The 26,650-nt window shown below is 50.0% G+C and overlaps 2 protein-coding genes across 5 annotated transcripts in view; one reads left to right on the top strand and one right to left on the bottom strand.

Moving 5' to 3' along the window:
* Positions 1 to 26,650, bottom strand: part of Ift140 (intraflagellar transport 140) — a 79,501-nt gene that overhangs the window by 16,266 nt on the left and 36,585 nt on the right. For all 3 annotated transcript variants that reach the window (XR_007106112.1, XM_047533709.1, XM_047533708.1), the window contains exon 18: positions 25,610 to 25,809. Coding sequence is in view for 2 of the 3 variants with exons in the window: in XM_047533709.1 (XP_047389665.1) it covers positions 25,610 to 25,809 (200 nt within the window). In the remaining variant the exon portion in view is untranslated. The remainder of the gene's footprint in view (positions 1 to 25,609; positions 25,810 to 26,650) is intronic.
* On the top strand, positions 1,517 to 26,650 carry Tmem204 (transmembrane protein 204). 2 transcript variants are annotated; one of them, XM_047533713.1, is made up of 4 exons: positions 1,517 to 2,407; positions 10,476 to 10,631; positions 25,809 to 25,853; positions 26,595 to 26,650. In XM_047533713.1, exons 1-3 carry the CDS (start codon positions 2,128 to 2,130, stop codon positions 25,811 to 25,813), a joined length of 441 nt encoding a protein of 146 aa, XP_047389669.1. In that variant the 5' UTR covers positions 1,517 to 2,127; the 3' UTR covers positions 25,814 to 25,853; positions 26,595 to 26,650. The 2 variants fall into 2 exon arrangements, with proteins under 2 accessions (XP_047389669.1, XP_047389668.1); XM_047533712.1 differs by lacking the exons at positions 25,809 to 25,853; positions 26,595 to 26,650 and adding an exon at positions 22,938 to 23,744.

Below are 26,650 nucleotides of genomic sequence, written 5' to 3'. Positions count from 1 at the left end.
CAGTACTGGGGGAAAAAATTCTCTGGGTTTTATACCTGTTGCTTTCTTCTCACTGGAAATTAACCATTGAAAGACTACTTAGAAATAAGTGATTTAATTAATTATGGAGGGAAATTGAAGGCTTCCTAAGAAAAACCTTTGGGAAAATGTTCCTCTTCAAAAATACCCACTGCACTATGCTTGGGAATGCTGAGTGCTGGAGATGCTGTGCCTTAAACCTGCCCTTGTTCCTGGACACGCAGGTAGCAGCAACTGTACCCGACCCACCTGATGATCTTCTGGGCCATCGTGTGAGGGCAGGCAGACAGCACTGCTGTGCCCAGCACTCCCTGCAGGCCCCTGTTGCTGAGAACTTGACCACAGAGAGGCTGAAGTGAGGGAACAGGAATAGAAGTGCACAAGCCCAGGAAGAAGAGAAAGGAGAGAGGAGGAGAGAAACATGACTGGTTTCACTGCCAGCTCCAGAAGAAACAATCCTATGAACACCCTCACCAGGAGGACCAGTGCTTCTCAGAGCCAACACCTGGCCAAAGGCTGGGCAGAGGCAGTTTCACCCTGTGTGTGAATCCAGGTTCTTGTATACTTGTACAGACATGCAGTCACATTCCATCCTGTGACCAAAGACTCCAGTCCCAGGAAACAGGAGGCAAGTGTCAGGGGAGCCCTGCCCAGTGCCTGGCTGGCAATGCACGAGGGCAGGAAACAGCCCGGAGGCTGCCCTTGTACACTGGGACCCTTGCAGGTAAAAGAACTCTCCACAGAAATAATGTCCTGTGCGCTCCCCTAAGGATGGTTCAGGTGAAACAAGGCATCTGTGTTCATCCTTGCAGCTCTGAGCCCTGGAGGGTGGGCCCCAGTGCTGGGCTGTGGTTTCTGCAGATGGACTCTTCTGCTGATGAGTTCTGAGCAGAACAGAGGAGTCTTCCAAACTCCTTGGCTGCATGACAGCATGCCAAGCCACCAGCCTCATTCCTTGTCTGGTCTTGGGGGAGTGATGGTCACATCGGCATCGTGCACAGCTGGCTAGAATCCACATTTTCTGTCCCAGGCTCTGGGCAGACCTCCTCCCTTGAGGCATGTGACCTCTGCCAGAAGACAGCAGCCTAAAGGATGTCTCTCCCTCTGCTCCCTCCCAACATGTGTCCCCACTCCGGTGCGTCATGGCCTATAGTGCCTACTGTGCAGGGGGACTCCTGGAAGACCGGGTGCCTGGTCCCTGAAGACCTGCCTGTAGTGTCTACAATGTCCCTAGGCCCCTGGCCCAGCACAAGAGCTGCTGCCTCTGCAGCTGGCCACGCTCAAATGTGACAGGTGATAAGAGTATGTGGGCTGGCATCCCTGGCCTCTCTTTGGGACAGGAAGGGGAGGGCGCGGTGGCAGAGGGACAGCTGGAGCAGTTAAGTCTCCCCAGGCCTTTCCCGTCAGGAAACACATCCTGTTGGTGTCTGGCTCTGTGGTAGGGCTGCTATTTGTTGCAGTTGGCTACGCCTCCCGCTCACCAAAAACACCTCACAAACAACCATTTCCTTTCTGTGAGAGACGGGGAAACTCGAGCTTGCACACACACGCACACACACACACTTCTTTGCAGTGGGCTCTGCTTTCCAGGACCTGACATTTGTGGTGGAGGCACTGGGGCCGGGCCCGGACAGCAGAGGTGGCTGAATTCTTACTGCACTGGCAGCCCTGCTCGGAGCCAGTTCTGAGGAGTGTGCCCAGGCCAACTCCCCCCGCCCCCCGGCGCCTGCCTCTTGAGTCACTTTCTGTTTTCTGCTGCTGCAGGCAAGAAGAGGTGCCGTGGACACGGCCTCTCTGGCCTCTGGTTCCCAGGAAGACGGCACGACTCTGGATTCTCACTGGTGCCCCCGTTTCCTGCCTGGGATGGGTCTCATGGCGACCAGCTTCAGCACAGGCCTGGCCGTGCTCCAGGTGCAGGAGGGAGGATAAGGCAGAGCCGTGAGTGGCTCACCTGGGCCTCTCCTTACACACCCCTCTCCTGTGCCTGGCTGGAGAATGAGTGGCGACGTTCTCTAGCTGCCCCAGGTAGCACCTCAGCTCTCCCTGGGCACGCAGCAGCTGAAGGGGACTTGGCATCCTCTCCACCCTGACAGACAGTGCTGGCCAGTGATGGCCATCCAGAAGCTTGTGGCCACAGCTGTGCTGGTGGCCCTCATCTCCCTCATTCTCAACAACGCGGCAGCCTTCACCCCCAACTGGGTCTATCAGACACTGGAGGACGGACGCAAGCGCAGCGTGGGGCTGTGGAAGTCCTGCTGGCTGGTGGACAAGGGCTGGGGAGGCCCGAGCCCTGGGGCCAGAGCTGGGCAGGACGACACGCAGGACTGCGAGGTGCTGGGCTGGGGCTCCGAGTCGGCGGGCTTCCAGGAGTCTCGAGGAACTGTGAAATGTGAGTCTGCTTACTTCTGTGTCGCCTTCAGAGGGGCTGAGTGAGGGAAGGCTGTGACCAGGCTATTGGGAGAGGAAAGATGGGCCCGAAGCCCACCCTCACCTGGTAAGCAAGGCCCCAGGACTCGTTCCTGTTTGGCCCATCCTCTGCCTCTGGCTCTTTCTGCAGGGAATTCACCTTATACAGGTGAGGGCCTTCTCTGCCATACACATGGCTGAAGGACAGGTACAGTAATCAAGTCAATGAAAGACATTTTCTTTGGTTGAAAAAAATTTTGTCGGGCTGGGTATGTAGCTCAGTGGTAGAGCACTTGCCTAGCACATTTGAGGCCCTGGATTTGATCCCCAGTACCAAAAAAAAAAAAAAAAAGGTTTATAAGTAAAATAAACAAGAAGTTTAAGAACATATGGTTGAGTTCTGACTTAATTTCCACATTAGTCAGGACCTTTAGGCTGTGGGCAGCATCAAGGGAGATTCCTGGGGACTGACTTTGGCTGGGATATGCAGAAGGAGACCAGGGAGGCTGTGTGGCGGTAGAGGGCAGAGTGTCGTTCCACTTTCCTCCTCCCCACTCTCATCCAGGGCCTGCTACTGCCCTGCAAGTTGGGAACTTTGCTCTGAAAGTGCATCAGGGTGCCAATCTGGCTCTGAAGACACTTGCTACAGAACATGTGATCTAACATGTCACTGCTGAGATCCAAGTTCTCCCTAGATTGTTGATGACCCCTTAGAACTGCTGATCAGGGGGTCTCACTCAGGGGCCCAAAGTCTCAAAGTCAGATCCCACCTTTTCTGGAAACAACACTGGCCTGAAAAAAATGTGAGGCTTAGGCGAGGTGCCAACTTAGGCAAGGTGCTTGCTTAGTGCTCTGAGTTGTTCCTGGAAGTCCTTGAGCAACACTGAGTGGGACCATCATTTCATGGCCCTGACCTGCTATGAGCTTGGAGCCCAGTCTGGGGGACATCACCATTTCACAGGCAGATAGGTTGGTAAAGACAGTGGTCTGTGTTCTCCCTCATCCCTTACTAGAAGGGAACAACAGTCTTTTTTTTGGTACTGGGGATTGAATCTAGGGGCACTCTACCTCTGAGTCACATCCCCAGCACACTGCCCCTTTTATATTTTTATTTTGAGACAGTGTCTCACTAAGTTGCTTAGGGCCTCACTCAGTTGCTAAGGCTGGCTTTGAACTTGTAATCCTCCTGCCTCAGCCTCCCAAGCCACTGGGATCACAGGTGTTTGCCTCGGTGTCTTGCAACAGCCTTCCTTTGAGAAAGACCAAAGCACATGGACATTTTCAAAATTTCTACGAACTCTCAAGTGTCTTGTGGGAAACCATACAGACACAGCCAAATTTGCATCTCTGTGTGACCTGCTGGCAGAGAGTCTTTCATTCTGGATTGTATGATCATTCTAAGAAGGAAAAGTAAGCAACCCATGGCTTTGTGTCCTGGCTGTGACCGCACAGAGCCCTGGAAGCTTGGGTTGGGACACGGGCAGGGTTTCTGGCCCCAGGGCTTTCATTGTTCTTCAGAACCAGCATTGGCCCACCTAGCAGGTGGGAGACTCCAACAGGCCCCAGCTTCTGCACTGGGCCTCAAGACCTCCTGATGGCCCAGGTGTCCCCTGGGCTGCCTCCCCTCTGCAGTCCTGAGGCAGGAGGTGCAGTCCAGGGACAGCGTGGGCAGCTGCCATTTCCCCTGCTGACCACTTGCTGAGGCCTGTTGCCTCACGTCAGCTGAACCCTTAGAGTCCCTCAAGGCCCACTCCCTGCCTTTTGAAACTTCTCTGAGTGCTAGCCCCACAGCCCACTGCCCTGAGTCTGCACGCTCTGCCTGCAACACCTGACATTTCTCGCACCATCTCTAAATACTTCTCCTCAGCTAATGTGGCACTTGCAGACAGCTGACCCTCAATGAATCTGAGCAGTAACTATTTGTTCAAACAATGGAAATGGTCCCTCAAAGCTTCTCAGGAATGACTGAGAGGACCAAATTTAGGAAAACAAGCTAAACAGGTAATTTTAGTTGCCAACAAAACTTCTAACACATGTTGAGACTGAAACATGATAGGAACAAAGCAGACCTAAGTCAGCATTTCCTGAAGGGAAATTACAGATCCTAACCTGTGGGCTTAGGCCACTGGCAAGGGGGCAGCATGGTGCCACACCCAGCAGCATCCAGGTGTTGGCTCCTCTTCTTGACTCCTCCCATCAATGAATCCTGCTCCCTCCCTGTGCCAACTGCTCAAAAGCAGCTCACATGTTGCTCTCCCCACCAGAAGGCCCCTCCATCCACACGGCCCAGTGACAAACTTGCCACCCCAACTTGTGTGCACCTGTACGCCCAGGCTGATGGTCTGCTGCCACCTGAACCCAGCCTCAAAAAGGCTCAAGTGAAACCTCACCCCTCAGTCCAAAGGGGTCTAGAATCAGCACTCTGGGGAGGGGCAGCCACTCAGGGACACTGCCTGGACAGTGGAGTCGGTTCAGGGCCGACATCCTCCTTCATGCTGATGTCCCCCAGGGATAGGCAGGCAAGGCAGTGTCGTGGGGTTGACACTGTGGTTTCCTCAGTGCCACCCCGAGAACCAACCCAGGGCAAAGGTGGGGTCAGGACGGGCCACAGAACCCTCAGGTTGTCCTTAACAGCCTCCACTGCTGCAGGGTAGGAACAGGCACATTTGCCATCTCTGCATCCTGAGGTCCTGTCCTGTGGAATAGTGAGTCGGAACCACTCAGCATGCCTCACTTGCAGTTACCCCGGGGGCCAGCTCAAGAGGCAGGAACGGGCTACTCATGACATTCCATTCTGTGCTGAATCAGTGTGATGTCACACTGGCCCTTGGATATTCCCACCAGCTGGCTGTTTCCCACCAGTTGTGGCATCGACCTTTTATTACTGACCAGGATCTTTCTTCCCTGTGAGGAGCTGGGGAGGCGTGCTAGAGACCTGGGGTCCACCTGACTATCTGAGTTCAGGGTTGGCTTCACTTTTCACATTTATTCTGCTTCCTGTAACTCATACATTCTGTCAGGTCCCCTAAGTCTGAGGCTACATGTGAATAGATGAACATATAATTGAACCTGGGGGTGGACCAGCTGGATCCAGCATTCCCAAAGGGGGAGCCTCACCTCTGTTCTCAGGAGGCTAACGAACATCATATGCTGGACATTACACACTCCTGACTGGACAGGCAGGCGGACTGACTACCTGGGCTGACACCCTGCTTGGCCAGGCACATTTGTGCCACATTTTCCAGGGACCATCTCAGACTGGGCACACAGGCAGCACAGGGCAGGTGACATACTGGGCATGGTGGATTCTAAGGTAGATGGCCATGGGTTAAGGGAACGAGTTTCACCAGAAGCTCGTCCTTCTCAGGTGGAGTGTGGCTCTGTGGGTGGTCCCTGTGGTAAGCCAATCCTGTATTGTGTACAGTCGCACCAGGGTTTAACACCTCCCCAGTTCTACCATCTTAAAGCAGTGGGGTCTCTGGTTGGTCATAAACGGCAAAAATCACTACAGAAAAGTTAAGTGTGCAGATGACAGAGCACTATGAAGAAAGTCAACTTCCACAGACAGTCACAGGTGGTTTTCCAGATCAGACTGGAAAGGAGCCTTCAGGAGCACACACTGTCCTACACATGGACATGGCATCCTATAGAAACATAAAGATACACAGCAAGGGAAACAGCCAAGAATGTGACGAGAGAGCCTACAGAATGGGAGAGTCTTTGCCCACTACTCTTCTGACTGAGGATTAATATTCAGAATATACGAAGAACTCAGAAAACTTACACCCCTACAAAACAATCAGTAATGAACAAATGAACTAGATAGACACTTACAAAAGAAGTACAAATGGCCAAAAACATGAAAAAAGTGTTCACCATCCCTAGCAAGCAGGGGAATGCAAGTCAAAACTGCACTGAGATTTCATCTCATTCCAGTCAGAATGGCAGCCATCAAGAATACTAACAATAACGGCTGGCGAGGATGTGGGGGGAAGGGAAACTTCTACGCTGCTGGTGGGAGTGTAAATTAGTACAACCACTGTGGAAATCAGTATGGAGGCTCCTTGAAAGACTAGACATGGAACCACCATATGACCAGGTACACCATTCCTTGGTACCTATCCCTTTTAAAGAATTAAAGTTATCATACTAGTGATACATGCAGCACAATTCACAATTGCCAAACTATGAAACCAGCCTAGGTGTCCATCAATGCATGAATGGATAAAGAAAATGCGGTATATATACACACAATGAAGTTTTATTCAGTCATAAAGAGGAATTAAATTATGTCATTTGCAGGAAACTGGATGGAACTTCAGAGAATTATATTAAGTGAATGAGCCTAACATAAAGAAATCATAAGTTTTCTCTCATATATGAAAGAGAGAGAAAAAAAAAGCAGGGGGGTGGGGAAGGTGGTTGTGGTGGGGAGTATCATGAAAATAGATGATGGGAGCTCAGTAGAGGAAACACACTGGGGGAGGGAGGAGGGAGGAAAAGGGGAGGTACTGGGGACAATACTGACAAAATTATAGTTAAGAGTGTGTACATGTACACATATGTCACAATGAATTTTGCTATCACATTTAATTATAATGTACCAATAAAAAAAATATGGGGAAAAAAGAAGGGTGTCAAGTATAGTGGCGCACACCTGAAATCCCAGTGGCTGGGGAGGCTGAGGCAGGAGGAACACAAGTTCAAAGCCAGCCTCAGCAACTTAGCGAGGTCCTGAGTAACTTAGTGAGACCCTGTCTCAAAATAAAAAATAAAAAGGGCTGGGGATGTGTCTCAGTGGTTAAGCATCCCTGGTACTTAAAAAAAAAGAAGAGAAAAAAGGAAACATGTAGGAGCAGGACAGTCATGTTGGCAGTGGAGGTGGGTCTGCAAGTCGACCTAGGCAGCTGCCACCTGTCCCAGTCGCAGGTCTTGGTCTCTCTGGGGAAGTGAGGAGAGCTAAGCCCTGGTTCCCCCAGGCCTTCAGCCTCAGCAGGCCATGTGGTATCATTCCCAATTCCCATGCCCCAGGCCACCAAGCCAGCACTCAACTCCCTTGGTGTTTCCAGCTCCTCAAACTCCACTCCTCTCTCCATATCATTCTGGAACCCATGCCTGCCTACTCTTATCCTCTTCAAGTTGCCCTGAACATGTTGGAGGACTGCCCCATTGCCGCCTGCCAGGAGCCCCTCGACCACCAAGGGGGGCTCTATTTGGCCCTTTGTGCATTTTCCGAGTCATGTTCTGTGGTTATTCTGAGGGTTGAAGAACATGAGCTCTCCAGGGGCGAAGCCCGCTGGAGGCCACTGCTTTGCTGCAGCTCTATGGCTCGTCAGTGGTGACTGCTGTCCACACAGCAGCTCTACTTGCTCTCTGGCAGTACTCTGCTGGGCCATTGCGTGTGGACTACTCTGACTATCCTGCAGCTCGGGGGCTTTGTGCACTGGTGAGGCTCTTTATGCATGCAGTGTGTGTTGAGGCCTGCTGGCCTCAGAGCTGGTTGCACCACCCCCAGGTTGGAGCAGGAACGTTGGAAAAAGCCTGGGACCTGGGAAGGGGCCCTCAAGCTCTAAATGACAGGAGTGGACACCATGGAGGAAACAGCTCAAAACACAATGGTCAGGACAGGCTGACCCTTGGTGGCGGGAAGTGGTACAGAGCCCCTGGAAGACTCTGTGACTCCACAGCCTAAATATAGATGCAGCCCATGAGGCGCATGAATCACAGACACCATCCTGGCCTGAAGATGGGGTGGGGCATGCATGGGACCCTGAGCAGATGGTTTGTGGCACAGGGCCCCATAAATAGGCCTGTGTTCTACTCATGTGCTGAAGTGGCTTCTTTCACGCTGCTTTACTGGTTGAGAAGGACCCACAAGGAAAGGAGCCTCATTTTATGATGGATGGCATGGGGTTTTAAATGAATATTCAGGGCCATGCTAGCACATGGCAAAAATCATTTCTTTTCTTTTTGGTACTGGGGATTGAACCAAGGGGTGCTCTACCACTGAGTTACATCCCCATTATTATTTTTATTTTGAGATACGGTCTTGCTAAGTTGCCCATCCTGGCCTGGAATTTGCAATCCTCCTGCCTCAGCCTCCCCAGTCTCTGGGATTACAGGTGTGCATCACCACCTCAAGGTCATTTCTCACCCAGGATCTCTCAGTGATACTGTTGCTCACTCTCCCCCTGTGTGGAGGTTACCCCTGGCCACAGTCAGCTACCAAAGGCATAGCTGTGGGCCAGGAAGAACTCAGAGGGCTCTGACAGTTGGAGACTTCCAAGGCCTATGGAATCACCTCAAAAACTGCATGTCTCCCACTCTGGATGGTCACCCACCTGCCTAGGTCGCAAGAGAGGGGTAGGAGGGGGGAGCCTGGGGAGTCTGCTACTGGTGTACAGAGGGAGGAGCAGGGGAGGTTGGGGCTTTGGGAATAGGACAGAGGATGGCAGAGGAACAGAGACAATGAGTGGCCAATGGACGCCCAGGGGGAGCTGCCCATCACGTGCTAGGGTGCAGAGCCTAGCACAAGAAGGGAGGAGAGCTGGGGTTGCAGCTCAGTGTTAAGAGCATTTGACTAGCATGTGTGAGGCACTGGGTTCAATTATCAGCACCATGTATAAATAAATAAAAAGTCCATGGACAACTAAAAAAATATTAAAAAAAAAAAAAAAAAAAAAAGAAGGCAGGAGAGGTGCTTCTGGGCCAGGGTGCTTTGAGCTATTCCCTGAACATAAACTGTACTTCAACAAATGCCGAGGTTGAGCCAAAGGCAACTGCTTACACCGACAATCCCAGTTTGAAACAGTCCTTCAACCACGTAAAGGCTCATAAAGACTAAGCATCCTCTCCGCTGAGGCACGAGGCCCGACGCCCTCTGTCCTCTGTGGGGCGTGGGCTGAGGCACCCACAAGTCTTCAGGATAGGCCACGTGTGCAGGGCACAAGCCTGGCTGACAAGATGCAGGCCAGCCTCCCCACCTTCCTTGTCACCATCTCGGCCATGGATGGTGACAGCAGTGGTCATTGGGAAGATGACAGCTCTTGGAGGGTTCAATTTCTAATGACAAGTTTTTTGGTGACCCAATTCTGAAAACAATTGTCTATCCTCTTTCAACTCTTGGAAAAGCACCTCAAGACTTCAAGGCATGCCTCTTAAAAAGGTGCTATCCACAGCAACTTCATATTTTGCATCAGAACATCTTAACACTGTTCCACCAGAGGCTGGGGCTAAGTGAGCTGCTGCTACCATGCACAGTTCCTCTGTTCTAACCTTGTTCACTGACAGACTCACTGTCGACTCTGGACTAAACTGGAGCCTGGAAGAGATGGCATGCTGGGAAGATACTCTCACCAGAACCTCACAGAGGCTTGTGTGAGGTCTTACCTGGGGAAGGACAAAGTTTCTCTTTCACAGACATGCAACCAGCCCTCCCCGCAGCGCAACCACAGTGGCTTGGTTTTCCTGCCTGCTCTCTTGGGACCAGGGTGTAGGGGGGAAGCAGAATTGGAGGCAGGGTACAAGGCTAGGGTGATGGAAGAGAGGAGTCAGTTGGGGCTCTTGATGTTGTAGACCCAGGTCTGGCTGCTGTTCTGCTCCTTGCTGGTTGTAAAGGGCCCAGACAAGTCACTTAATATCACAGGCTTGTCCCTCACGTACAAGGAGGAGGGCTAACAGCATGGAAAAGCTGACTGCTAGTGCAGCACCCCGAGCACGGCGCAGGGACCCCGAGCACTGCCAGTGCAGCTTCCTTTTCCACTTCCAACCCGCCATCTGGGGCCTTTTGTGGAATGTTGTACCGACAAGACAAAAACCAAGGAAGGGCCATCCGAGGTGGAATAAGAGCACTAGCGCTGTGATGAGGCCTTAGTGGCCAGTGAGAGGCATGGCAGGACCAGGGCCAGAGGGGGTGGACATGCTACTGCCTTTTCAAAGGCCTAGCAGAGAACCAGGGAGGATGTGTGCAGCAAGCGCACCTGACTCAAGCTCTTCTCCAAGCAGCTTGCCTGTGCTGACCACCTGCCTTCCCTCTCCCTCTCGGCCCGCAGTGCAGTTCGACATGATGCGTGCTTGCAATATGGTGGCCACAGCAGCGCTTGCCATGGGTCAGCTCACCTTCGTCCTGGGGCTAACAGGCTTGCCTCTGATGTCACCTGATTCCCAGTGCTGGGAGGAGGCCATGGCTGCTGCATTCCAGTTGGCGAGTAAGTACTCTGGGCAGGCAGAGTGACCACGTGGCATCCCCATCAGGCTGGCAGACTTGCTAGGGCCTCCTGATGTCAAGGGGGTACCCCAGGGCCTTGGGTGATGTGGGAGGCAGGCTGCATCTCTGAACATTGTCACGGTGGCCCCCATGTTCATCCCCCCCCCTCTGTGGGCAAAAGCAAGGCAGACGTGCACTTGGGGCTGAGGAGTGCTGGGAACGCGATCGCCTGGCCTGTCTGCCCGCTCTCTCCGTATCAGATGCAGTCTAGCACACTGGGCGATATGCTTTGCTTTCCCCGTCTGTGGGTCTGTACTTGGTCTGCCCCTCTGCAACCCACATGAAGGCAGCTGAGGCTCCTGCTCCTGCTGCCTGCTCAAGCAGCCAGGGAAGAGCTGGTTTGCACTGGGTAGAGGCAGAAGACCCCAAGTTCAACTCTGGCCTCCTGCTGACCCAGCTCATAGGCATAGGCACAAGATAGGCCAGACACATGTTCTGTTGTCAACACGGCTTCCTCTCCTTCCCTCAGTGTAGCCCCTTCTCACCAGCAGCAAAAGACACAGGAGGTCACACCTGTGTGTCACACACTGCCTGAGGACAGAGGAGGTTCATGTATGTGTGCACATGTGCTCCTTTCTGGTGTCACAGACGAAGGTGTGACCTGCTTCACCCAACCCCTGTGCAATTGTATGGTGGGGTTCCTAGTGAGGCCACGATTCTTGGTTTGGTGTGGCTCTGGGCCATTGGAACATGAGCCTGCTCGGAACCCTGGACCTGCCATCCCCTGGCTGATCTGGGTCCCTGGGACAGGGCATGAATACTTTGCTGTCTTTAAAGAGCAAGAGTAGGAGCACTGTCAGAAATGATCCAGAGAAATATTCTGGGTGGTTCTGGACAAAAGGCAGTAGGCATGGCAAATGTAACCCCCCAAGGACCTGGGGGTCTCTCGGCTCTAGCCTGTGGACTCAAGAGTTTGGCCAACGCAGGCAAGTTCAAGTTTCTTGCTACTCAATTGAGAGAAGTCAGCTCATAAGAAACACAGGGCTCCTGTCTGCAGGACCAGGGCATGTGCTGCCGTTAGCTACCCCATCTACCATCCTTCCGAGTGTAACCCCCGCCTTTCCCAGAGTCAAATGTGCAGTCCCAACAGAGGGAACTGTGGGAGGTGAATCGTTCTAGGAGTAATGGATCCTGGACCCTTATCTTTCTTGAGAAATGCAATTTCCAGAATGAGGCCGGCAGGTATTCCGGGATAGAAAGTGCCTTTGTGTAGTCAGGAAACTGCGCTGAGTGCTATGAATAGCAAAGCAGCATGGTCTTGGGCAAGTCAATTCCTTGTGGCTGGGTCAGAGCAGAAAGAGGGAATGGTGGTGTCCCAGTGGAAGAACACAAGGCTCAGTGGCAAGAGATGTGGAATTGCATCTTGGCTCCATGGCTATCATTGTGAACTTGGGCAAACTGCTGAGCCAACTGCAGTTTACCTAGTGCCCTGCCCCAATCGGTTATGAAGAAGGTGGAATGAGACCAAGGATCAATTCTGCCTCCTCTCCTTCTCCATGACTGAGGGTAAAAAAAACTCCAAATGATGAGACATATTTAGGAAAGTTATCCACTTTGCCTTCTGTTGACCTAAAGGCTGTAAAACAGGAAACGTTTTCCTTGTTCTTACTAAAGCCAGACCTCCATCATGTGTAAACCTCTGAAATTCCATCCCTTCAAGAAGGAAATGGAAGATTTTTGAAAACATGATTGGAAAAACTGGGCTATAAAAAGATATTTCAGACAGAGAAAAGCTCAGAAACAAAAACTAAGACTTCTGGAAGCACAACACTCAATAGATGCCATAGAAAGTGCAATGTCTGGAAACAAATGACAGAAAATAAAAATTAACAAAAAAATATTTTAGTGACATAAAAGAAACGCAAGTAACAGTTTTCAATTCTGATTTATTACCTCCTAGCAGGGTAATCAAATTGATCATCATCTTTCTTACTGTCTCCCCCTGAAGACTTTTTTTTCCCCCAGCCTCAGTTTGTTCTCAGAGCAACAAGCATGGCATGGGGTTTGGGGGCTTCAGTCTTGGAGACAGAGCAGGGTTGCAGGTCTGTCTTCTTGGCCTGGGAATATTTGGGATCCCCCAGTCAGGTCATTTAGATCACCCTTCTGGAATCACCAGCTCTCTCCTCTCTCCTCAGTGGACAGGAGAGTGGGCGGGAGGGCAGCTTCACCCAGCAGGAGACACTATCTACTCTCTGTGGGACACCCAGCCCCTCTCCTGGGCAGGACCCCCCGGGGCCACACAGGCCTGTCTAGATCTCCATATCCACAGGGCTAACATTGCCCGTTTTGTGCTCTCTGACACACTGCTCTCTGTCTTTGGCCAGGTCCACTTTTCGAAGCAGTTGGTCCACAGGTTCAACTGTGCTTTGGTTGAACATGTCTGCCTCGTGCCACAACTGTGTGTACTAGCACAAATGTTGCTGGATGATCACATGAGTTCATCGCCAGCCTGTGTGGACTTCCTCCATGTCTTCTTGATGTCCTCCTCCATCTTGTTGCTCAGCTTGATCTCCAGCTGCTGGGTCTTCATCTCCAGGTCTCTCTGCCACTCTGTGAGGGCTTTCTGGGCCTTCTCCACTGATGAATAGTGGCTGGCGAGTTGCTTACAGAGGTCAGCAATGTGCCGGTCACACTTTTTCATGTCTTTCTTGAAGTTCTCTCGAAAGTTCATTAGAGGCTTCTCTATCTCGCTGTGAAGCTTGGCAGAGAACTTGAGATGAACTTCTGCTTCATCTGCCAGGCTCCTCTTCATCTGAGCCCATGCTTCTCTCAGGGAGCCTTCCTCCTGTTGCAGTTCTGAGAGCTTAGCCAAATTCTTTGCATATTCTTCTTCAAACTTTATCCTCTTGGACGAATTCAGACATTTCTTTCTGCATATGTTTGCCCTTAATTTTTTTTTTTTTTTTTGCGGTACTGGGGATCGAACTCAGGGCCTTGTGCTTGCGAGGCAAGCACTCTACCAGCTGAGCTATCTCCCCAGCCCTTCAGTTGTTTTTGGAGCAGCAGTTTGAACCCCGCCATGGTGCCATTGCCTTGAGGGTCTTTCTTATCAGCCCAGAAGTAGTCACAGTAGCTCCACTCAGTTGGCTTCAGCAGCTGCTGTTCAGGCACTGGGTTTGGGTGAGGGAATGTCACACAATTTATCATCTTCTCTGTGTGGTCACCTTTATTTTCAAAATTATATATTTTGTCTTCATTGCCTGAAGTTCTGTCTTCCAAGTGATCTCCTCTGTTGGTGCTACTTTCCATTGAATTTTTATTTTGGTTTATTGATTCCTTCATTTGAAAGATTTCTTCTCAGGATCTTTATCTCTTTAAGTTATCTTCCTTCTCCTGAAACATAGCTCTGATTTCACTCTTTATATCCTCCTTAAAGTCGTGAAGCAATTTTACTAAGTAAATTCTGAACTCCTTTTCTATAATTGGAGCATCCTGGTTTGTTTGGAGTGCTCTATTCATTTTTCATGTTGTTTGTGTGTCTTCCCATCTAACCATGGGGATCTGAGGCAGTACAGTTTCTACCCTGTAGACTTATAGTGTCCCTGAAGGTTTCCAGTACCTCACAAATCTGGGTTTCAGTTTCCGTAGGCTCCATGCTGCAGTCCAAAGATGGCTCCTCTCCCCCTTATTAGGAATTATTAGAAGTACTATGGGCCTAGCATGTCAGATTGACAGCTTGTCTCCAGCAAACTCTGGATTCAGAAGACAATGTTGCTTTCAAATAATACATTTTAAAATACCCAAGTGGGGAAAAGTCTCCCATTAACTAAAATTGAGCTGTCTTGCAGCAGTACTGGGGATGTGCTAAAGGCCTCCTGGGGCCCTGTCTTGGTGTGTGAGGGGTGTCAGTGGTTACTGCACTCCCTATTTCTAGGCAAGCGCAACTTCTGGAAGGGCTGAACTAGCCTCTATTCAAAAACCTTCAGACAGGTGGAGGCAAGCAGAAAAAGCCAGAACACTGGGTGGCAGTGGCCCTGGGCATTTTGGGTGGCTTTTCAAGTCTCCACAGGCTGCCTCACCCTTCCCATCTGACACCCCTAAACAGGTCTGTTTTGCCCCAAAAGGAAATGCATTTGGTCTGTTTAGACTCATTTCATTGACAAACAGTACAGAGAACAGCTATGTGCCTTTCTTCTATCAGGCTGCTAATTTTAGCACTGGGTTTTTTCCTGTGCTCTGGTCTGTTTTAAAGCCAGGGAGAGACTACAGGGCGCCAGGATGTCCTGTCACAGGACGAGGAAACGCCTGCTGTTACCTGTTGTCAAGCAAACCTCAGTCCTAGCTCTGGGGTGAGGTAGGCAGGGAGGGGAGAAGAGATGCTAATGCACAGAGGGAGGGTAAGTAGTTAAACTCTGGAGGAACTATGGGAGGAGGCTGGGGAAACCTGGAAACCAGTAAAAGCACCATGTGCTGAAGGGAGGCTCCTGGTTTATCCCAGAGGGAGACAAGGGGCTGGGCTTTTGTGCACCCCACTCCACAGTCGGTTCTGGACACCAGGGCCACACTCCGCCTGGCCCTGGGTTGTTAAAAGGCCCATCGTGGCACCCCACAGACCTTCATGTGTCAGGAATGTGCACATCAGCTGTCTGGTGGTTTAGGCTCTCAAGTTCTACCTAGTACCTGCAATGGTGCTGCCATCTCCACTCAATTTTCTAAGTCTGGTTTCATTTTGCCTTAAAGTTGAAAACATTCCTTTCTGTCTACGCACTGGACATCTTGTGGAAACCTGCGCTTTTCCTGTGATGGATCACTCTGCACGTTAGATAGACCCGTGACACCAAGGTCCATACAGTTAGGGAGTATCTGTCAAGGTCCTCAGGAGACAGGACGGGCTGTGGCTATCAGTACGCCTGCCACCACCACAGGTTCACTCTGTCTCCTTACTCTGTCCTTCCATTGGAGAACTTCTTCTTCCCCCTTTTTGGTTTCTTTGTGTAACGAGCACCACGGCAGGTACAAAATGCCAGTGTTTTCCTGTTCTCTCCTTCCTGAGGCCCTTTTAGGGCACAGGTCCTATACCAAGGAATCCATCAGCTCATGCAGGTGCAACACACGGAACGCCTTCCCAGAACACCTGGAGCAGTCAGTGTGGGTGCCTGTGGAGGCTGGCTCCCTCCTGTCTCGGAGCCCTAGAATGAGCAGCTAGGCACGTAGGCCTGCCTGTTCAGGCCTGAGTGTGGTCTCCCAGCCTCTCATACAAGGAGGATGCATAACCACAGGTGCTGCAAGCAGCTGCTGCCCAGCTTGCTCTGTGGTCCTTCTCCCACTTCCATTCTCTTTACTTCCTTTCTTGTGGCTTCTATTCTCTCCCCTGCATCTTTTCCATGGTCTGTGGTCTATCAGCTATCCAGGCAGGTGCAGGTGGAAGAAGGAAAGGAGTCTGTGAGGAGTCAGGGCACATGGTCTACAGAGTGGTGAGCTTGTTCTGGCCTCTGCCTATGCAAACCAAGCAGAATTCAGTGTACAAAAGGGAGCCAGGGGCTTACAGAGGCCCGGCTTGGGAGGCTCCTCAGCTCTGCACCTGAGAACAGTTCCAGTCCTGGCTAGTGCTTCAGCTGGGGAGCAGTGCTCCTGGGTTCCAAACATGAGCCTGTCCACCCTGTGCCTCCTGCTTATGTGAAGGGGTGTGTGACCCTGCCCACAGGAGTGGGTTTTTAGGAGGCTGCTGGTGGTATACCACTAACCGCACCCTGGAGTCCCATTGGGTGACCCCCACACCAAGAAGCCACCATCCTCAAAATGCTTCCTCCATGCCTGCACATGCGGAACTTGGGCTCTTGCACTGTACACCCTGGCAGGTCAGGTGTTCTTTGTGGAGGCACCAAGCTCTTCCTCTCCAACAACAAATGTTTATGGAAGCTAGCTGTAAGGCCTTGTGCCACATGCGGAATTGTCTCTCAGGCTGATGAACTTGCCTGTGTTCCATTTCTGCCTGCTCACACCTTTACCTCCATAGCCTGGCCCTTGCAGAGCCCATCTGCAAATGTTTTTCAACCCAAACTCATCAGTGCTCACCAAAACCACTTCTGACACTGGGTTCTGGTTATCTCCCATACAGCCAGTGCAGAAAGCTAGTAAAAAAGCTGCCACAAGCCTTCCCTGGCTTCAAGCCTACAGCCCCCTTTCTCATCTGCTGGAAATCACAACTTTCTTCTTATGGCAAACTCATCATACACTCAGGGTCACTTAGCTGATCCCTGAGGATGCTGAGTAGATCCATCCTTGAAAGGTTCATTGAAAGGATAAACACTGTTGAAAAGGCAGAGCTGGTCAAGTATTTTGCTGTTCTCTGGGGATTTTGTCATGGAAAAATATACTTTTTGGTGAGTCTTTGTTTAGTCTGAATAATTTACTTTTCTGTCTTCTGTATCCAAGCCCTTAGCGCAGTCTACCATCCCAGCTTCACTTCCTTATCTCTCCATTCCCTCCTCCTCTAGTTGAGAACACCCAAGAGCTTCAGGCTCCTTTGGAAGTACACGATCTCCCTCCCCCAGCACCATGCGGATCACCATCATCTTGCTGCACACAAATGCTGGGCTTGTCAACCCCAGTGGTGTCTGGATGATCTCTTATTCAGCATTCTCTTTGGAAGCCAGTGGTGTTGGATCTGAAGGGCAGGTACCTCATTTGCTGGTCTGCAGTCACATGGGAAGCATCAGGGGTCAGCCCCAAGGTCTTTCCTCTGATGCCACCTGTGTGTATGTTAGACAGTGGTTCTGAAAGGAAGGCCTTGTGACAGAAGCCGAGGCCCTGGGAAGCAGGCAGGAAGGAAGGGAGAGAGGAAAGGGATGCTCTGGCTGCGCTGTAACTCACACCACCCGTGGCCAGCCAGCACACAGGAAGAGGCTGTTTGCTTTGGCAACATGACTTTGTGGAGATGGAATCAACCCCATGTGCAGAACTGAGTGTTTGCTAAAGTTCTTCCCTTAGATGTGTTTCTGGATAAACCGATTATATCACTAAAATGTTTTGGGAGAAGAGTCTTCAGGGGGAAAGGACGCTGAGAAGAAAGAGAACCTTGTTTTCAAGGCAGTGACAGTACGAAGCTTCAAGGTGAAGGCCAGGCTTAGCTCAAGTCCATCTCCTTCCAGGCCTTCCTGTCTCTCCCAGCAGAGAAGGTCCCGAAAGTGAAAGTTAACTTTCAGAGTAATGCCTGTAGTGCAGTGTGACCAACCAGCCAACTCCAAACGTCTCTATACCCACCTCAGGAGGTCCAGGTTGGCAACACATGCATAGCCACATGTACCTCTGCTTTCTATCGCTGACACTTGCACAGGACAACCCCTTGTACCATGTGTCAGTATGGTACATAAGTCCCTTCTGTGGGCTCAGAGCAGAATTTGGACAAGGGTCAACCATAGGAGCTGAGTGATGCTAACAGCTGTGCCTGTTTCTGCTGGGATGAGGGCAGGGTCTCCTCTTTGCAGGACATGTGTCCCTGTGCTGGCCTCATCAGCCCACTCCCTGTGCCCAGGTTCCTCAGGGTTTAGGCCTGGCTATGTTCTGAGGACTCATATACACTGAAGTATGAGAGGGTGTTCATGATCCCTTTCCCATATGTGCTCCAAGCCGGGCATGGGGGCACATGCCTGTAATCCCAGTGGCTTGGGAGGTTGAGGCAGGAGGATCATGAGTTCAAAGTCAGTCTCAGCAAACTAGTAAGGCCCTAAGCAACTCGGTGAGATTCTGTTACTAAATAAAATAGAAAAAAGGGCTGGGATGTGACTAGTGGTTAAGCGCCCCTGCCAAAAAAAGAAGCCATATGTGCTCTAAGCGCACAAAAACAATAACCCAGCCTGGGCTTCATGCAAGTGAGTGCTACAGGCCCCAGTCCTAGGCTTTCCTTTACACTGTTCTGGAGAAAGTTGATGAGGTACAGACCCTGAATCACGCTCCTATCAGAGGAGTGAGACACCTGGAACTCTGGGAAGCCAGACCTGCCTGCTGCTGGGATCTCACACATGGTTTTCAAGACTGGTGGCAAAAGAGGTGGAGACCTGGCTTGTCCACCTTCCCTTTGTAAAGGTATACACTTTTGTAAAGGTATGCCAGACTCTGCATTCACAACTGCTCCACTGTCTCTATTACTCTTCTGACTTGCTTCTTTGATCAGTTTATCCACACACCCAGTGTTCTTAAATCTTAAATATGAAAAATAGTGTCTGTAGAAGCAGTTACATGTTCTGAAACCTGTGTACATGATAAGCAATATAAATAACTCTGGGGAAACAATAAAGAGATTAAAATGGTAGAGTGCTTACCCAGTATGCACAAGGCCCTGGGTTCAATCCCTAGCAAAGCAAAAAAGGAAAAAAAAGGGAGGGGAGAACAGACAATAAAGTAATGTGGTTATGGCTCTTAAAGTAATGCTGGTGAATGCCAGGCAGGTAGAGGGAGCTGCTCTCCATTCCTGTCCAGGAATGAACTCCTGAGGGACAGGGGCCTGTCTGGGCTGGGCTGGGTCTCAATTTTGTGCTGCAAGGGGGAGCTGCCCTGGGGCCAGGAGGCTGTACTGCTGCTCTGCCCACTCTGTATCCAGGACATCATGCTTCCCATTTGTTTAGAATCGGTGTCTGTGCCTTCTGGGATGGTGGGACACCACCAAATGCCACTCCCTAGGAGCCCTTGCTCCCCAGCTCTTTTGGGTATAGTGGCTAATTTCACTTACACCAAAGAACACCAGTTCTCCAAAAGCAAATCCTAGGCCTCAGCCATCTGTGAGCACTAGTGATGATGCTTAGTGTGGTCCCTAGTTTGCCTGCTGAGACTCACAGGTCAGCTTAATACAGGCTATGCACAAGGACACTGAAGGGCACCAGATCCAATGTGGCTTCTACTTGACGGTGGTCACTGTTCCTCTGATGGGTGCTGATCACTAAAAAACATAAGGTGATATTCCCTTCATTTTCCTTTCCACGGGTCCACACTGCAGCCCATTCCCTTTCACACCTGCTGTGGTTTGTCTTGAATTATATACTCAGCAAGTAACTGCAGAGAGTGTGGGGGAGGTGCATGGTCAATGGGTGGGATAAACTCCAGCCCCAGGAAGCCTGGCCTCCAGATCGGAGGCAGAGAAGTGACAGGGGAGGAGGCCAAGTGACTCTAAACTGAGCTGGGAATGATTGTGAACAGAGAAGCCACTCCTCCCCAGTCCTAGGCTTTCTTTTACACCGTTCTGAAGAAAGTTGATGAGGTACAGACCCTGAGGGCAGCATGAGGAAAAGTCCAGAGCAGATGGATGTGACACTTTGGAGAAGAAAAGGGCTGGTGTGGCTGCAGGGAAGCGGGTAGGAAATGGGCCGGCATGAAGAGTTGCCAGGCGGCAGTGCAGTCACATTCTAAGGCAACGGGAAATCATGGGCCTTTGACTGTGGGGGAAATGAGAGGGCTGAGATGACTCAGGGGCATAGTGCCTGGCTGGCATGCACCAGGCCCTGGGTTAGATCTCCAGCACTGCAAAACAGTAACAGCAGAACTCAGATGGGGGGGGAGACATGAGGAGTGCTTTCTGATGGCTGGGGGGGCTGTGGGAGGAGTGTCAGAGGCACTGACAAGGTCTGCCAGCACAGCCATGAGCCTGGAAATGTGCTGCTTGCTGTGTGCCCAGCTTCAGTGAGGCAGAATCTAAATAGTGGCACTTGGAACACGACAGAAGTGCGCTCAGAAGTCCTTCCTCCATCCGGAGGTTCAGTAACCCAGGTATTCCTGTTAGTTTTGTTCCCTCTAACTTTTCCTATCACCTCTAATAAGATGCAGCTTGTTGAGTTGAGACTATGTTTGGACTCTACACAGAGGAACTGCCTTGTGATATCTCCTGGGCCACACCTGAGGCATTCTGGTAAAATATTTGTTCACACTACAGTCCCCGGCTGGGCTGTTTACCATGGATGCACATTTCAGAGGCAGTTGATCTGGGGCCATGACTGTGAGTTTCGTTGGCAATATGCCTGGGAGTGGGACTGTGGCTCCCAGGGCTACATTGTGCTGTTTCCATAAGGCATCCATGAAGGCAGGTTCCCTCTGCTTCACATATGCCAGTGCTTGCTGTCTGCTTCCTTGCTAACTTTTCCAGTCTGGTAGGTGCATGTCAGCCCTTTTCCAAAAGGTTTAGGGTCAATTCTTTCAATCAAGTTCTTGTAGTTCATAAGTCTTCAAATAAAATTTCTTGCCAGTGATTACTTGCAGACAGACCCATCTCTTTACATATCAGTGATATAAATTGATCCCACCTTAGAAAAGGGAGCTGTGCGGTGTGTGGGGTGGGGTCAGCCCTCCTGGTAGTGCACCTTGATGCTATGGGGAGCCAAATCCTTCATGATATTCCATTTTGATGAAGGATGCTATGGGATTAGATCTTAGGACAAATATCAAATTTTAAAAATGCTTCTGTAACATGCACAAACTAAAGGGAAGTTCAGGAAAGGGAGCACAGGATTGGTCATGGCAGGGGTGGGTGGACACCTGGTAGCACCAGCTGCTGCTGTGTGGGCAAATTCCTTCTAGCTTGCCCCACCCCGCAGGCTACTGTCTGCTTGGCCTTGGCTCCCCAGACCTCATGCCCTGCCCTGCTTATATTGCCTCTCATTTCAGACACAAGGTGGCAACCTCTGTACCCAGCCTACCTCAATCCCAAGCATGATATATTGTTGGCCAGCAAGATATGCCCAAAGATGTCGGAAAAATGAAGGGACATACTGAAAGTATTTTTCATTTTCATAACCTGAAACACTGGTTATAATTGCACTGATCCACTAATGCAAATGCTGATACCATGAAACTGTAGAGGGTGCTTACTTTCCACTGGTAGAGAGGAATGCCAGCAGTTCCTGGCAGGCAGTGTGTGCCATGTGTAGGAAGCAAGCACCCAGGAGCCCTCCACACACACACTCACAGAGCACCACAGACATGCACAGCATGGGTGGTACTGCTGCTACGCAGGACAAAACAGAGGTGGGCACTGTTCACTCACACTTTCTGGAAGCAGTGTCACTGCACTGACGTCATTGTTTGTGCTTTAGAAGAGTCAAGCCTGTGATCACGCTGTTCCTAATCTCTATGTCCCTGTCTCTCCCTGTGTCTATGGATGCTGCTCTTAGCTCTGAGGCCATACAGGGCCATTGCTAACAGACACACAGTGTCAGCCTGCAGGCCAATGGTGGGACAGTAGTGGGGGTTCAGCTTGGCCAGAGCCATGGAGGGCATATGACCTGAACCAGCCCAGGTGATGGAGAGTATGGTATTTTGTGTATGAGAAACAGACTCACCCAGGTCACCTGGAAAATGGAAGATGCTGTTACTGGGGAAGAAGTGGGGCTAGCCCACTGTGTGACAGAAAAGGCAGCAATAGCAGAGCTACAGGTCTTTTTCTTTTTTTTTTTCTTTTTTTTTTTTTGTTTGTTTGTTTTGTACCAGGGATTGAACCTAGGAGCACTTAACCACTGAGCAACATCCCCAGCCTTTTTAAATTTCGAGACAGGGTCTCCTTAAATTGCTTAGGATCTTGCTAAGTTGCTGATGCTGGCTTGTAACTCACAATCCTCCTGCCTCAGCCTCTTGAGTGGTTAGGATTACAGGTGTGGGCCACATGCCAAGCAGAGTTGAAGGTCTTAATTGGGCTGGAAATCCAGAAGGTGGGGTGGGAGGGAAGAGAGGACCTGGTGCTGCTGCTCAGAAGCTGGTCCAGGTGATCCTGCCCCTCCCCTGTATCTGTGGCAGGTGGAAGTGAGGAGAGCAGGGCAGAAGCAGAGAACTGGGTGGGCCCCACCTGAGTGGGCCACCCTCCCCAGGTTCCTAATCTCCACTTTCCACCCTCACTCCTTCTCTCTTTCTTGGGTACACAGACTCTAGGCCATCTGGAGAGAATCTCTACTTTCTCTGAAAGCAAAGCCACGAACAAGACGATACACAGGAACAGGAATTTGAACTCTTTCTAGATAAGATTTAGGAAACACCTATTTTTGCTTTGAACTAAGTATTTATAAAAGTTGGAAGTGGATTTAACACAAAGATATTGCTAGGTCTGGCTGGAATTCATTCAAGCAGTGAGGCGTGGGTGTTATATGCAGGAAAAGGCCCACACCTGGCAGATCCCAGGACCCACTGTCTCTTGCAGCCACCAGAGTTGTGCCCCACCCATAGCCCCCAGGTCTAGGGGCAGGGGAGAGGGGTGCAGCTTGCCTTCTGGGGGGCTCTGGACTGAGTTCTGGTTCAGAGCAGGACTTCCTGAGCACTTCTCTTCTGTCTGCAGGCTTCGTGCTGGTCATTGGGTTGGTGACATTCTACAGAATTGGCCCCTACACCAACCTGTCCTGGTCTTGCTACTTAAACATCGGTGCCTGCCTTCTGGCCACATTGGCAGCTGCCATGCTCATCTGGAACATTCTTCACCGGAGGGAGGACTGCATGGCACCCCGGGTGATTGTCATCAGCCGCTCCCTAACAGCACGGTTCCGCCGTGGGCTAGACAATGACTACGTGGAGTCTCCATGCTAAGAGGCCCTTCTCAGGACTTTACCTATGAATATCTACTATAACGGAATAGTTTAGAAATGGAAGGACTCTCCCATGCCTGTTTGTGCAGAGGTGTGGGATAAGTCTGGTAACCCATATATAAATATGTATGATACTTGTGTATATTTACTGTGTTACATACAACTATATCCTACATCTTATATGTTATGTGGACCACCCTACTCTTCCAGCACAATTTTCCTTGGCTAGCACAGCATGTGTGTTTCAAGGGTGGAGATGAGAATCTGAGATGGGGAAGAAGTGATGTGGGCATCCTGCTCTCTGCCTTCCTTTGGGATTAATTTATTCTGCATCTGCTGAGAGGGCATCCCTGGTTATATTTCCTTTCACAAAGCAGAACACCCAGGAAGTTTTTCATGAAGTGTCCATGATATTTCTTGAGTGAATCAGAATTTGTAACAGATGGTAATGGTTTTATGCCAGAATCAGGTTAGTAGTATGCATTTTGCTCTTGATTATTTTTTTCTAAATTAAAATAAATGCAAGCCTCTTTTAAATGTCTAAAAATTGTGTCTACTCTATCCATACTGCCAAAAGGGGAATTTCTGTGGGCTGACATCAAGAGAGGGGCAGAAAGGATCTCCCTAAAGATCTAGTGGGAGCATGTGGCCTTTATCCATGGTTCTGTACAACTAAGTCTTAGAAGTATACATTTCTGTGGATTCCGGAAACATGGCCTTGGGATGGCAGATCAAAAAGACGGAGGAGGAAGAACTGTTAGTTCTCCCTAGGGGAACCTCCAGTCTCTCCAGGGAGATTTAGAGGGTGCGGAGTGCCTGCAGAGCCATGCTGCCTTAAGCTAGGCCTGTCCCTCAGTATGCAACTCCCAAGGCTTGGCAGGAAGCACCTAAAGTCTGCACTTCAGGGATCAGAACTGGTCCAAAAACTCAGGGTTGCCGACCCAAGTCTATAATCATAGTCTTGGTGGCTGGTTGGCTGGGCCTCTGCTTGACCACGGCCACCAGAAGGCAGAAGGAGTCTGCACCGAACCTGACACGGGGGGTGGGCAATATGTAAGCTGGTTTCCTGCCTGCCCCAGAGCTAACAAATGTCTAGCACTGTGGTACTCATCCTTCCAGTGGACCAAAGGTAATTAGTTTGGATACTGAAGCCTATATTTTGCCAGCAATCTGTCGTTAGCCAGAACAAATGGTAAAATGGGTATGCATTTTAACACACATAAAATGACTGATAATGAATGAAAAACAAATACAGACTAACCATCTTACGACATACTCAGCCACAACATGGAAATGACCAGACTCACGTTCACAACTCAGCACACTGATGTAAGCATTCAGTTCTTGCCTTCTTCCACTTGACTTTTTTCTTACAAGGGATTTTTACTTCCCATCATGGGCTGAAAGCAATTGTCAGCATTATGTGTTATGACTACATATAGCTCACTGAGGTTTAAAGTCGCCCATGGCATTTGTTCTGGCTGATCATGCTCATTGGAAATGATAGTGATCCAAGAAGCTATGCTAACCATTCAACCTCTGCAGGACACCTCCAAACCAAAGGCCCTCTTGTCTACATGGCCAACATGGACAAAGGCCCTTCTGACTGCAACAAAGGCCTGGCATGCTGGTCTGGTATAGAGGATGATGATCTCAGGGTGCCTCCTGCACCACAGTCATCACAGCATACAACACCTGCTCTAGGCAACTGAGTTTCACACCTTTCTTGTATCACTACTCTGTATTTTTCTACCTTTCAAAATTAAAATATGTCAAATGCTCTTGAGAAGGATTTCCAGATTCCCTCAGTAATGGAGAGGAGATGCTTGTCAAGGGCCCTGACTGGTAACTGTTATAGCAACTCTAACTGCATTTTCACCTTGCTGTTTTTAGGGTTTACTTATCAAAAATTTTTAGCAATACTTATCAACTGCAGATCTTTCAACTATGAAGTATCGTGAATACTTCAAAATAAATGAAAACAGCTGAGTGTGGTGGTATATATCTGTGATCCCTGAGACTTGGGAGGCTGAGGCAGAAGGATCACAAGTTCAAGGCCAGCATTAGCAGCTTAGCAAGATTTATAAAAATAAAAAGGGTTGGGGATGCAGCTCAGAGGTAGAGCACCCCTAGTTCAAACCCCAGTGCCAAACTGCTCTCCCCACAACAAAACAAAACAAAACAAAACAAAACCACCATTAAAACAGCCTAGAGGTTCCTAGCACCACAGATGCCAGAGCCAGGTTCATTGCTTTGCCACACAGTACACCACCTGAGCTGGCCAGGCATGTCTGAGTGCCCAAGCTCAGTGGCATTTCATTGAGAGAAAAGACCATTCAAGATACCACAACAGTTGATGTTTTAAAATCCAATCAAGAAGGAAAGCAAGGAGAGAGAAAATAGCGTGTGTCACCTCCTAGCTTCTCACCTTTTGATGAGCTTGATAGACTTAAAAGCTTCATCCATGTCTCCGACAGTGATAAAGAAGCTGAAGTTGAGCATGGCATCCCGAGTGGGTTTGTCGCAGTCCTCCAGCCCCACGAAATCTCGCAGGGGTCTCCTGGCCACCATCTGGGGGACATGGTGGTGACCAGAATCCACCCTGTCTTCTCTGTCTTCTTCTCCAGGCTGAAGAACAAAGGTCCCATTCATCTGTCAGTTCACATGTAAAGGTAATGCCTACAACTAATTCTTTTCTAGATTTATATCACGGGGAAAATGTATCTAAAGATAGGCACCCTGCTCAGCCACAGGCCAAACGATCGCTTTAGGATCACTGGGAATCACCCATGCTTTGGGTGCTGGTTGCAGATAACAGGCCAACAAAAGCTGTCCAGGTGTGAACTTGTTTTGTTTTCAGCCTCTAACTCACTTAAGTCAGATTCTCACACTTTAAAATGTCTATGACTAGGGCTGGGGATATAGCTCGGCTGGTAGAGTGCTTGTCTCGCAAGCACAAGACCAAATCCCCAGCACTGCAAAAAAAAAAAAAAAAAAAAAAAGTCTATGACTGTTCCCATCTTCTGCATCTTCTGTATGATTCATTAAATACTTTTTACCAGCTCGAGATCATCAAGTTAGACACATGCATATCTTTGTGAGGTCTCTGAAAGTTAAGAACAGCAATCTGACTTCAGGAAGAATTTTCCAAAATGATAACCTGGATGACCTCTCATTGGTATCTTCTGCAAGAACTGTCAACCTAGTATAGTGCTCCCCAAACAAGCACCCAGAGGAGGAGAGAGATTCCTACAGGCCACAGTGTACACAGTATGCAGGCCAACTTCCTTGTCTGGGCACCTTCCTCCACCCAGGTCCCTAAACACAAGCTACTGAGACTCCTGTTGTCCCCACCACAATCCCTTCTGTTGCTCTCTGCTATTCTGTACCTCATGCCCCACTTCTCTCTGCAGAGTGTGTCTCCTATATGTGCATCACGTCCTATACCAACAAGATTGTGACACACAAT

Source organism: Sciurus carolinensis, chromosome 18 (genome assembly GCF_902686445.1).
Source record: "Sciurus carolinensis chromosome 18, mSciCar1.2, whole genome shotgun sequence".
Lineage (NCBI taxonomy): Eukaryota > Metazoa > Chordata > Mammalia > Rodentia > Sciuridae > Sciurus > Sciurus carolinensis.
This window is presented reverse-complemented; position numbering and strand designations above follow the sequence as displayed.

Excerpts from the sequence above, each read along its gene's own strand:
- Tmem204 (XM_047533712.1), top strand. The coding sequence starts at position 2,128 with ATGGCCATCCAGAAGCTTGTGGCCACAGCTGTGCTGGTGGCCCTCATC. Across the intron at positions 2,408-10,475 it reads GTCTCGAGGAACTGTGAAAT|TGCAGTTCGACATGATGCGT; the intron begins GTGAGTCTGCTT and ends CTCGGCCCGCAG. Across the intron at positions 10,632-22,937 it reads TGCTGCATTCCAGTTGGCGA|GCTTCGTGCTGGTCATTGGG; the intron begins GTAAGTACTCTG and ends TTCTGTCTGCAG.